General features: G+C 37.4%; 1 protein-coding gene and 1 long non-coding RNA gene across 4 annotated transcripts; one reads left to right on the plus strand and one right to left on the minus strand.

The window, feature by feature from the left end:
• The first annotated feature begins 10 nt into the window (after positions 1 to 10).
• On the plus strand, positions 11 to 2940 carry LOC130415486 (uncharacterized). The gene is made up of 3 exons (XR_008905933.1): positions 11 to 110; positions 2216 to 2430; positions 2830 to 2940. It is a non-coding gene; the product is annotated as an uncharacterized LOC130415486 (long non-coding RNA).
• lipea (lipase, hormone-sensitive a) lies at positions 558 to 8234 on the minus strand. Of its 3 annotated transcripts, none has more exons than XM_056741227.1 (11): positions 8126 to 8230; positions 6304 to 6554; positions 5637 to 5921; positions 5345 to 5435; positions 4808 to 4953; positions 4462 to 4647; positions 4031 to 4183; positions 3774 to 3918; positions 2802 to 3029; positions 2210 to 2577; positions 558 to 2132 (listed from the first exon to the last, which is right to left on the minus strand). In XM_056741227.1, exons 2-11 carry the CDS (start codon positions 6541 to 6543, stop codon positions 1899 to 1901), a joined length of 2076 nt encoding a protein of 691 aa, XP_056597205.1. In that variant the 5' UTR covers positions 6544 to 6554; positions 8126 to 8230; the 3' UTR covers positions 558 to 1898. The 3 variants fall into 3 exon arrangements, with proteins under 3 accessions (XP_056597205.1, XP_056597206.1, XP_056597204.1); XM_056741228.1 differs by having other exon boundaries at positions 559 to 2132; positions 8067 to 8234; XM_056741226.1 differs by having other exon boundaries at positions 559 to 2132; positions 6304 to 8234.
• Between the last annotated feature and the right edge of the window lie 5034 nt (positions 8235 to 13268).

Consider the following 13268-nt stretch of genomic DNA (forward strand, 5'->3'; position numbering starts at 1 on the left):
CGCCCACTTTCAGTGACGTGTCCGGTCGACCGAAAAACCTAAATGACTATTGGCTTGTTTACCTGCCAATCACCGATTGAAAACAGAGAAGGGCATCATAGAGAAAATTAGTGAGTATTATTAAGAAGATTCCTTTAAAAACTTTGTATTTAAATTATATTTGATTTATTTGGTTTAAGTACACTAAAACAATACTCTATTAGCAGCACGTGGGAGTTGAGGTTGGTTGCAGGGTAAAATAATGACTCAAACAGGTCATTACTGTGAAGGTCAAGTATTGACTGAAGGTCAGATGGGGTCCAGCAGTCAAACTGGTACATGGAATTAGAATTGCAATCAATAATACGCTATATTAAGTCATGCATAAAGCCAACAGATTATTTATTATTGAGTTTATTATTGCATCTGTTATTCAATTCATCTCAGAAACTCAAAATATAGAACGTCTTTGAAATCTTGTGACAAAAAATATACATCATGCTTTTAGTTTAATTACTTAAATTCTCATTAACAATTTCAGTCTATATATGCTTAGTATTCAGCATTTGAACCAAAACTGGAAACTAGTCACGGTCGAATAGTTCTTGTCCAAAAACATTTGAAGGGACAGTTCACACAAAAGTAAAAAATTCTGTCATCATCTATACACCATCAAGTTGTTCCAAATCTTTATAAATGTCTTTGTTCTGATTTACACGGAGAACGATATTTGGAAGAACGCTTGTAACCAAATAGGCCATGACTTGACTACCATAAGGTGATAGTGACAGTCAAAAGTACCCCATAACTACCTTACATTCCTCAAAATAACTTCTTTTGTGTTCAACAGAACATAGAAATGTATGAAGTATTTTTTTATATGGTAGTCAATGGTGGCCACGAACTGTTTGGTTACAAGCATTCTTCCAAATATCTTTCTGTTTGTTCATAAGAACAATGACATTTATACATATATATATATATATATATACACATAGGCGAGGGTCAGTAAATAATGACAGAATTTTTTATTTTTGTGTTCACTTTTGCTTTATGCATAATATTCTGGTGCATCTGACAGGTATTTTTTATAAAATTTAATGAGGTAAAGTTTTAAAACACTTAGCTCAGTTGTAGACAACTGACACAAGGACGCAGTGGCCCAGTTTCAAAGACACAGCTTAGCTTAAGATAGGCCTTAGTTAAATTATTATATTTATTATATATATGCCTTAGATAAGAACATTACTGGTGTGCATCTTTAGACAAAACACATTAAGATATGTCAGGGCAATTTATTTTCAGTTAAGACAGCTCAAATTTTCATTTTAGCCTGGGACTAGTCTTAAGCCTCGTCTATGAAACCAGGCAAACGTGTATAGCTAATGGAAGCATAACAAGCATACAAGCATCACACACAAACATCTTGTACAACTGTTGTGGATTGTGAATTATATAACCACTTTCTTTACTTTAACTCAGAATAAACAATATGTAAACCAAACCATTTGTAATGCAGATAAAAAGCTTCAATAGATAAAAACAAAATATAACATACACAAAAGGCAACATTGTCATTTGCTGTGGTGTTAATGTGTTAGCCTGGATAGATTTTATTGCTTCAGTAAAGGCACAATGGTAAATCGTCGGTTGATGCTTCAGACATTCACTTTGATCACTACAGTGACAGGTCATTATGAATAGCTCTTAAATAAAACATAAATGAAATACTTTGGTACAAGTATTTTACAAGTGCATGTATGTTTCCAGAAGTTCAGTGAAGTTTTGAGTTTCCCATACACGTGTTGTCATAATGTGTGCTGACAACTGACACGTCTTCCTTTTTTAGTTTTTTTGGGTCAAGATTCATCCATAGTTCCTAATTTTACCCCAATGGACCATCAGGCCATTCTGATGGTCTAATTGAGCCCTGGCTGCCTATGAGCAGGAGATGGTTCCTCTTGCTGTAAGACTTCTCTGATTCGTTTCACACATATGTCAGATGCTTCCTGGGTTTCTTTGGAGACCTGAACTAAGCTCAAAAAGCCATGAGGGAGGTCCTCAACCACACTGAGTGTCACTGGCTGATTCATATTCCTCAGCTTTTTGGCAAACATCACTGAATCATCCAACAGGGCATCCAAAGCAGAGGCCTAAGGAGAACAAGCAAAGCAGTATAATAACAGTTTCAGCAATTTACAGATTTGTAAGCACCATTATCATATCTTACCACTAGATGCACCGGTGGAAGGCCCTTGAGAAGGTTGTCTGGTGCAAGTAGAGGAGACACGAATGGGTTCTTCATTATTGGTGTGCAAGGCGTCTGTAAATCTACCAGACACCTGGAGCGGATTGGCTCAAAGTTTTCTGGGTATTCTCTGGATTCCTGTGGGCTGTCTTCCGTGCGTGGAGCGGATGTTGAAATCCCATTGGATGACGTGGTGGAAGAAGGTAATGATGGTTCTTTTTCTTCTGTTAAAGATAGAAACCAAGTGTTCGCTTTCTGGGTGATGCTGTTTAGCAACTTCATCGCATCATGTCCTAAAGCAGCCAAGGTGTCAAACTGCATTGCTGGTTGTATTGTCTGACAGCCTGTACCTGTGATAGAGAGAGAAGGTTAAGAGAATTATGAGAGTAGGACGAAATAAGATCTGTAGGAGTTTTCAGGTTGACATAAAGGTCTATCTATAAACATAATAGAAATTGAAAATCTCAGATATCTTGATCACCCAATGCATTTAACTGCTGTATGAGGAATTTCTTATTTTTCCAATGAAACATTTCTAGCCTAAAATAATCTAATGATGATTAAAATGTCTTACCAGCATAAGCATCAATGCATTTGTACAGCACACTCAAAGGCAACAGAGGATCAATCAACGTTAGCAGCCTGGATGGTGATGCATCTGTTGTTAGAAGAGTCGCTGGGTACGCTGCCACAATCCCATCAGGAACACGTACACCTTGAGATAGCGCCCTCATAGAGACGGTTATACACAAGTTCCCACCTGCACTGTCCCCTGCAAAACAAACACGCTCTGCAGTCGAGCCTGTGGAGCAAGATCAAGATTTAGAGAGTCTTCGGATCCCAGTTGGCTTACACTAATGACATTCACATGCTAGTATACACTCTCAAAAATAAAGGTTCATTGCAGCAAAGACATTTAAAAATGTAGACCTAGATTTGGATGTAACTGAAATTTGGGTTGTAACTAGAACACTTGCTTACATGATTCGCATAATAAATGATTGGTTCCTAAAATCTGTGTTGTATAATTACAAGTTATCATGAACTATAAAGCTGTAATGAGTTAGATCAACAAACTGATGTAATGCCAACTTGACCTGTGGTGATTATTTAAAGCAGCGGTTCTCAAATTGAGGGACGTGGCTCCCGTCGCTCCATATATCCCCAATATGGATCCAGGGGGCCCACAGTTTTTTTGGCATATTATGAAATATAAACATGTATCATACAATTTGTGCATTTATACATCAGATAAATAAGACCAAAAACCAAAATAATTGATGTTCGAGCATTGTATAATATGGTATGTTTTTGATTTCATTAAAATTCTATTTAAGATTAAAAGTTTTTATTTGGGGGGGCCCTAAGCGATGCACCCTACACTAATTTGGGGCCTTACAACAAAAAGGTTGAGAACCACTGTTTTAAAGTGTCATAGCGTAGATCAAGTTTATCAAAAGAAGCTGTCTTCTATGTACAGTATGTTATTAAAATGACAGGACATTCCTTGTATGTGTGTACATATAAAAGAGTGTGCTATACAAACCCAGCAAGTGGCAGTTTTTCAAAGCCCAACAGTAGGCGTAGAAACACTCTTCTAGAGCTCGGGGGAATGGGGCCTCTGGAGCCAGAGAGTAATCCACTGAGAGAACAGGAGCGTTCAGATCCTTTGACCAGCTCTTCAGGTAATTCTAGAAAAGGCAAATAAAATAAATAAACATTGAAAAAAGATCAACTGAGGCAAGATTTTTGGAGCAGAGTGGCCATACATGAAACAAAGTTTATATAAAATATCAGCTGCACCTCGTGTGATTTTGAAGTTTGTGCAACAAAACCTCCTCCGTGAAAGTGTATGAGCAGGCACGGAGAGAGAGGAGATGTCTGACGATTAAAAGTGACGGGTAGAGATAACTGAGGTCCTTCAGGTCGAGAAAATGCCAAGAGTTCTGCACTGTCCTATGGAGAAATATTAAATGTGGAGGATATAGGAAATGGGGGTGAATTACTTATTACAAAACAAAATATTTACACATTTCTTCATATTTGGTGAAATGAATGTTCAAATCATACGGGATAAACTAAACTGAACTGCATTAGAAACATTTTTATGAGCATGAACATTTTTAACATCTTATCTGGAGCAGCAAGAATTTTAATGCTGGTTCATTCCTAGAAAGTAATACAATATAGCAAACGATGTGTTCATACATTTTCAGTAAAATACACACACACACCTGTCCTTTGCGGAGTGTGTGTGAGATCAGACGCATGTTGACTGGCCCCGGGCCCCAATGGGCTACTGGAGGCGATACTGAGACTGAGAGACTGGGGTCAGATGCGAGTGGCAAACTCAAAGCTTCACCTGGCACGGTTATTGTTAGATTCACCTGCACCACAATGGAAGCAATTCTGCACAAACCCTTAAGAGGAAAGAAAACAGGAAAGATAAACGAGATAATCATTTGAAAGCTTTGAGTCATTACATGCTAAATTCACAGTAAATATGCACCTGACGTTTGAGTGTTGTTACATTTTAGCCCGCATGTAGAACCACAAATATGCCTGCATTGAAATACTTACTGATAACAACTCAGTCTCAGTAATGTTCCAAAAGCTTTTCCAAAACTGCATGTCTAAGTTTTGAGTGATGCGTTCAAACTCCGCTCCCCTCAGCTCAGGGTCCATCACATATTTGCCGGATGTGAAGAAAGAGAGAGCAGCTATGCCTGTAAGTGGTTAGAGCATGGCATTAGCAACGCCAAGATTGGGTTCGATTCCAGGGGATTACACATAGTGAGAAACAAATGTATAGTACAATGCAATGTAAGTCGCTTTGGATAAAAGCGTCTGACAAATGCAAAAATTTCAATTTAAGTTGACAGAATTTAACTAACAAAAAACTGACTAGATCACAATATACATCAGCTTTAGCAAGAAAGATGTTTGCATTAGCAGTGCAAAGGTCACCGGTTAGCATACCAGGGAACACCCAAACTGATAAAGACATATATTGGGTCATGTGGGGAGTGTCTATGCCAATATGTAAATGAAAGAAAAAGGAATTTTACTCTTAATATTATGTGCTGACACAGATGCCAGCTAATTCACTACACTGACCTAGGCCAGTGTTCTGTTTCTTGTAGTTTTCACCAAAGGACACCATACTGATGACCACCGTCTGCAGAAACGGCCTGAGAGAAGGCGAGAACTTGGAGATAAAGAAACAGAGGCTGACGTTATGTTTCCGGAACAAATTTGCATTCTGCAGCCGCACGCAACAGTGAAAGGCTGCGTACAATCATGAATGCTTTAGCTGTTCCTTAGCATCATAAAACAGTGACAAAATCAGGACAATATTGCACTTAAACAGAAGTGTCTTTTCGAAACATGCAAATAATCTTAATCTCACCTGGAAGCCCAAGCAGCGGCCGTAGAAACAAGCCTTGTGCATGGAGATGTATTCTTGTGCAAATTTCTCACTCAGCCCCCCTTCCTCATGTGACAAGAGCTGCCCATAGGCATTGTCATTTAACAAACCCTGTGCCAGATAAAGCAATGCCCGCAGCTGACACAGGGCACTACAGTACGCCTCCATTTCTGCTGCATTGTGCTCCATTCGAAAAAATGGCCCGCTGCAGTTTGAGGCGATGTAACGTGCTTTCTGGATGATGTGGGTGGTGCAAGAAAGTACAACCTGTGAGGAACATTAAAGTAAGAGAAAATTTAAGTAACACTCAGTATTTATTTACTCTTGTGTCATTCCAAACCCTTTTTATATAATCTTTTTATATAATCTGAAACAGGGGATTTTTTAAATCCCTGGCCGCCCATTTTCATATTATATAAGAGAACGAGAACTAAAGCTCCACATGCACAAAAATCCAATACAAAAGTAAACATTGTAAATATAATCAAAATTGTATGTGCAGGACGTTTTGTATTTTTTTTCGATTGCATTTTCTAACCAAGAGTATTTACAAATTCTGATTAAAGCAATAGACTTTTATGACAACGAGTCATTGGCTTGCAACACATCACTTTATAAATTAGAGGATCTATCATTCATAAGTAGCTACCTTCACTAAGGTCCGATATCCATTGCCGGGTGTCTCAGCATCTAAGTCAAAGTGGTGATACACAGAAGTAAAGCCAGCGATCAATGGTTCGACAGAACGGCCGTGTTCCTGAATCTGCCTCATCACTCCCAAAATACGATCGGCGTGGTCACCATGGGAAGAATTGGGGGATCCATTAAGAGCAACGATCACTTCCGAACAAACCCCCTGCAACGCTGCAAATGCATCCTTATGGTCCATGTCTGAGGGGACTGACATAAAATGTCTTTATAACACCACTTCAACTGAATTTGACTTGTGAAGGTAACATAGCACAAAGACAAAACAAACAAACAATAGAACGAACAAAGAACAAAACTGACAACAGCCAAACAATCTAATGAATATAAACTATTGTGTTCTACAAATGCCTGTGTCAACTGACACCATTACCATTATTGCATATTCCTGTAAGCATCGGTGTCATCGAGTCCAGAAAACAGCATAAAAAACATGTCACTCCCAACATCATTGAAAATTATATTTAGTGGTTTGAAGTGTGACACAAACTGCAGGGAAAAGTCCCATTTCCTCAAAGGATTTGATTATCCTCTGCTCAAATTACTGGAATTCTTCACATCGATCTCATCCAGTACAAATGGATGACACTAGATTTTAGCAACTAAATAAAAGACCCATTTTATAATTAGATACAGTTGCAAGTCAGTGGTGAACTGTAACGCATAAATTAAAGCAGTAACACTCAGGCAGAATTTTACATAGAAACCAGGCTTCTGATAAAGAAATTAATGATTCACATACAGTACAAGATGCAGGCTCAGTTTCAGGTAAACATATCCCCATTCAACAAACTGGTGTTGGAGAAATACAAATCAAGCATGATCAATGAAACATCTACTGATCTTTTGCACTTTGAACTGTCCACCACGACCACACAAGGCATTCTACTGGACTATTGTATGACAGTATCGTATAACATTAAACATAGTGCTGTTCACATGGCCGCCGTAAAGGGGTGGAAGGTTTGGACGATGCTAAGGGCCCAGGCTGATTTAGGGCCCAGAAGAGCAGACCCCCTTTTTATTTTCCTATTTGTAGGGGGCCCAGAAATGTTGGTTTCCATAGGGCCCAGAATTTCTAGGCGGCACCCCTGGCTGTTCAGTAGTGCAATGTTAAAATCGGACACTGTGATATAGGTATACTTTGATATAGTTTATACAAAATGTCTACAGATTTTAATGTTTTCCATTACAAATGATGAACCACCAACTGTATAACATTAAAACCTATACGAATTTATCTTAAAAAGTAGGTTTTGGAAATTCTTCCAGTTCCCACCCTCCAGATCCCAACACATTACCAGTAGAGACCCGACCACTTTAGCTTATATTTGAGCCCATTCCCTTTAAATCCATTAAATTATGTGTAATAGAAATTGTGTAAAATTTTGTCAGCAGGCTATAGTAAAGATATAGAACAGAAGACAGATAATGCAAAAGAACGACTACATATCTGCATTACACAAAGGACTTGAAGGATCTGGCAACCCGTTCTGAGCAACGCAGCACTTGTCAAAGAACTTGATATGTTGCTGTTCATTAACCTTTCAATGAGACGAAATAGATATCACGAAAAAGATATTTTGCACTGTAGCCCCTCACTCAAATGCTGGTTGAATAGGAGACACGACGCCAAGCGCTCGCCAAAAAGTTTGACCTAAGCAAACTGAAAGCATAACGTTACCTCCTTAACGTTAACGTTACCTGTCACTGAAGTCCAATGTGTGGAACTGCGATGGACCGATGAAAAAACAACCACATACCTAACAACAAACTGTACTTTATCGCCACTGACACGCGTGCATTTTCTTGTAAAAACACAGAATTGTAGACGACGTCTTGTGGGTTTGCTGTAACTTGCTCGCTCGTATCCTCTTCCTGACAAGAGGTGTGTTCATGTTTATGCGGCGCTGCGCAGATTGATGGGCCTATGACGACAAAATTCCGCGAGAGCATATTTCGCGAAGCATTCTCGCGGTACTTTGACGAAAAACTCTGATCGGTCGGCGCAGTCACACATGAAAGGCAAAACATCTAAAATTCCGACTGACCCGTAGCATCATGGGTACAAGAGTCCCAATGGCACCATTTGTACCCGACCTGCGCTGTTCTATTTTTTCAGCAATGCAATTTTTTTATAGAACAGTAATATTATATAATACAAGTATGTATAAACACATATAGAAATACTTCTACAGGTTTTGAGCTAAGCAATCAGGTAGATTGATGCCACTTTTGTCCATAAATTGACGTATGGACTGTAGTTCGTGTTTATCATCAGCATAGAAAATAACACAATCCAGTAAAACTTTTTTGTGACAAATACATACATTAATGACGTTAATGGTCCACAGGATGGCAGTCGTTGGCAATGTTGATGATTTCTTTTAAATCTGATAATGATCTGAGTTCCTTGCTGGTCAAAGAGGGAATGGCACATTCCTTCAGATATAATACTATGAAAAGCATATGATAAAATGTATATTTAATGCTTTGAAAACACAACACTTAAATTTAATCTTATATTTTATATTATTTTAACACAAATTCTTTGTCTTAAATAACCTCTTATTTCTTACGACATTTTGAAGTTTTAACACGTTCTCTGATAAATATTCGTAGCAATGACTGGTACTTTTTCCTAAAGTACGTTACCTCATACAACTGAATGACCCCCTGACCCCATCTATGTCTGTTTATTTCTCCTATCTTATCTTTAAAGGCGTCTCTGATTTGTGCCTATTTGTAAAACACCTCATCCCTTGGCCTACATTCTTTTATGCTTTAAGTAAAAATCACAGGTGAGCTGATTTCGTCAAGGGGAAAGACTGATTCGTACACCTCTGTTGGATTAGTTTACTTATGAAATACAGTATCTCACAGAAGTTTTGGAAATTTTCACTTAAAGGTGTACTTACTTTTGGCCAGCGGTTTAGACATTAAAGGCTGTGTGTTGAGTTATTTTGAGGGAACAGCAAGTTAACACTGTTATACATGCTATACACTCACTACTTTATACTGTGGCAAAGTGTCTTTTCTTCAGTGTTGTCGCATGAAAGGATATAAGAAAATATTTACAAAAATACGAGGGGTGTACTCACTTCTGTGAGTGTACATCTTGTCACAAATCATGAATAAAACTATTTCATTGTGCAATGTAAAGCAAATGATTGAAGAGTGAATCACAATAGATCTACTCAAAACTTCAATGAACATGAAGTCATTCTGGATAGCCTACTTTATTTATACAACGACAAAAGACCAGAAAAAAACAAAGTAGCCAACCGATCAAACCACCTTGAGAGACTTTCCCCATAGACGGCTTACAGTGATCTGTCCATGTTAAGTAAAGACCCATGAACACACTCACGTTAGGGTGGTTGTGGGGATATATAGACATATAGACTTTTATAGTCTACAACAGGGTTACTCAAATCTTACCCTGGAGGTCCGGAGCACTGCAGAGTTTAGCTCCAACCCTGATCAAACTTGCATACCTGTGATTTTCTAGTGATACTGAACAACTTGATCAGCTTGCTCAGGTGTGTTTGATCAGGGCTGGAGCTAAACTCTGCAGTGCTCCGGACCTCCAGGGTAAGATTTGAGTAACCCTGCTCTACAAACTATATATTCTATCCACTAAACTTCAATCTACCCCTAAACCAGATCAGCACAAAACCTGCATTTTTAATTTCCAATAAGCATCATTTAATATATCTCGCTAGCTAGTCGCCATAATTCCTCCATCCATCATTCCGCTGACTACTACCAGTATTTGGCAACACAACACCAATGTTTGATTACACTACTGACAGATTGAAAAGTAAATACACAAAACAAAAAGACCATTACCGATATACACATGATGGGTGTGGCCTTGTATAAATAAAGGCAGGGAATTGTTCATGCTGTTCTGACCTTCTCCTAAATTGGCTGTAAAAAGTACATTCCTGTAGGGAAGTAAATATTGGGTTGCTAGTTAAGGTGCGATCCCGCATCCTGTTAAACTACCCATTTCATGAGATTTGTCAAAACAATAAATACAGTCTTCACACCTTCAAACAGAGGCTGAATGACAGAAGGTCAGGACACTTAGTAACTCTCCTTAAAGGAACAGTTCACCCCAAAATGAAAATTGTGTCATCATTTACTCACCCTCATTCCATTCCAAACATGACTGTCTTTCTTCTGCAGAATGCTAAAGAAGATATCTTGAAAAATGTTGGTAACCAAATAACATTGGCCACAATTGACATTCATTGTGCGAAAACAAAATGAAAACATTTCTCAGAATATCTTCTTTCGTGTTCCACAGATGAGTCATTCACAAGTTTTCGACAACATGAGGGTGAATGAATGATGAGAGAATAGAGACGTTTTTTATGTATGCTGTGTTCATCCCCCCTAGATGAGTTAGCGAGAAGTGAAAAATAATTCCTTTGTTTCCTTTGTGTTCAATGAGGAAGTGACAAACATTACTTTTGTGCCAAATATAAATGAAGCAGTTTGGGCATGACTCTGCCATTCTGTCTTTTTTTATATTTGACTTTTATGGTGTTGTTTAATATAGTTTCGCTGAGATTCGTCATACTGTAGCCTAGCAAATTAAACCAAGGTTTACATTCCTTCAGGTTTATTCACAAACCTGGAGGTCAATCGGCTGCAGCACATTACGCTCGGCCTGATTTTCCCAAGTGTTTGATGTCCTTAGGGCAATATATTTTGTTGACCTAAGGACAACATTTTAATAAATAAAATCTAATATCACACCAAACCCTAACCATAACTTACCCCTAAAATCTGAGGGAAATGATAAGTGAAATCAATGGTCTAGAAGCACCTAATCATCGTTGGAAGATTACATTTCAAATAAACTTTTACTTATTTCTGAAATCTGATTGGTCGATTTAAATGTTGTCCCAGTGTCAACATGATGTTGTCCTTAGGACATCAACCACTTAGCAAAAGCAGGAGAGCCAGCACACTACAGTACATTCATTGTTTATTCTCTCCCTTTTAAACACAACCAACAAAGTTCCTTTGTTCTTAAACACTGTCTGTGGGTACTATCGAAGTGGTTTTATGACGTAAGCGGCATTGTAATATGCTTATGTGAAAATAAACAGTCTGAAAAAAATGAAGGACCAGAAAAATTTAGGATGTCACAAATTATATCAAAATTCACAGATGACATAGATCCCCAAAATAATCAAAATTATAAAAATGTTATGGTTTTAGACAGTTGACGTATAAAATATATATGTGGAATTCAATTAAATTGTGAACCATTTAAAGTTGAACACAAAAGCCGGAACCAGCATGGTCCGATACAGCCCCTATATATTTATATTGATCCTGTAAATGTTTCCTATACCATCATTTCAAAGCGAAACTGTAACCTTTGTTGTGTTGTAACTTTACACTCTCGATGTTATATTTAGAGATGGAAAGATGACATTGTAGTATCACGATGTACCTTTTTGTTATAGCTGCATGGAGTATATTGATATAACACAATAATTCATTTAAGTTTATATTTTGTAGAACATTGACATATTTATACTCTTATTATTCATTTGAAAACATGATAAAGTCTAAATAAGGACTAAATAAAACAAAGCACATTTACCTAATACATTTATGAACACACAGGGGGGAAAAAGGTTATTATGTCCATTTAGTTCTATGAAACCAGCGTTTGTATAAAATTTTATACTTAATAGAAAATTACATTTCAGATCTCTTTAACAAACAGCAATGAAGTTAAATGGAAAAGTTTTTCTTGTGTTATATTTTTCGTTGTTTTGGGTTGTGTGTTATATGATTAGAATTTTTTTGGTGAACTCAAGTCTTTAAAGAGCCTTAATAAAAAGAGCCTTCCTGTGCAATGCTAAGGTCATGGGTTCGTTCCCAGGGATTACACATACACTGATACAAATGTATAGTATAATGCAATGTTAGTCGCTTTGGATAAAAGCGTCTGCCAAATGCATTAAAAAACACATAAATTAATAGAAAAATTGTTAAAGGAACAGGTCGCCCAAAAATGAAAATTCTTTCTTCATTTACTCACCCTCGAGTTGTTCCCAATCTATATACATTTCTTTGTTCTATTTAACACAAAAGAGAAAGATATTTGGATGAATGCTCATAACCAAAAAGTTATTTGCATTGACTACACTCTTAAAAATGCCATGGAAGAACCTTTTCTGTCTAAATGGTTCCATAAAGAACCTTAACATCTGAAAAACCTTTATGTTTCACAAAAAGTTATTTTTGCTGAAGAAATGTTGTTATAAAAGGTAAGAATGGGATGGTTCTTTAAGAGACTTTGACTGAATGGTTCTTTGTGTAACTAAAAATTGTTCTTCTATGGCATCGCTGTGAAGAGAAGAAGCTTCATGTTTAAGACTGTACTCCAGTAGGAATAATTGCTTCATACATTTCTTTGTGCTGATGAACACAAAATAAGATATTTTGAAGAATGCAGGAAAGCAAACAGTTCGGGGGCACTTTTTCCTTAAATGTTAGTCAATCGTGGCCGAGAACTGCTTGGTAACAATCACTCTTTCAAATATATTTCTGTGTTCATCAGAACATAGAAATTTAAACAGACATGGAACAACTCGAGGGTGAGTATATGATTTTCTTTTTGGGTGAACTGTCCCTTTAATGTATGTTATCCACATGATTTTTTATGATGTCAACAGTTGCCTTATTTGTGTTTACTTCAATTTCTCCTAAGGACCTTCTGAAAAAAGTACAATTTATTTGAAAAAAGTGCTTTCTGTAGCTCAGTGGTAAGAGCATTGTGTTAACAGCGCAAGGTTGTGTGTTTCTCATAAGCCATGTTAACATAGGAATAAAATATGTGTCTCCTCAAAGTATTCATAATGAAACTGCAAG

This window comes from Triplophysa dalaica, chromosome 25, assembly GCF_015846415.1.
Source record: "Triplophysa dalaica isolate WHDGS20190420 chromosome 25, ASM1584641v1, whole genome shotgun sequence".
Taxonomy (NCBI): Eukaryota; Metazoa; Chordata; class Actinopteri; order Cypriniformes; family Nemacheilidae; genus Triplophysa; species Triplophysa dalaica.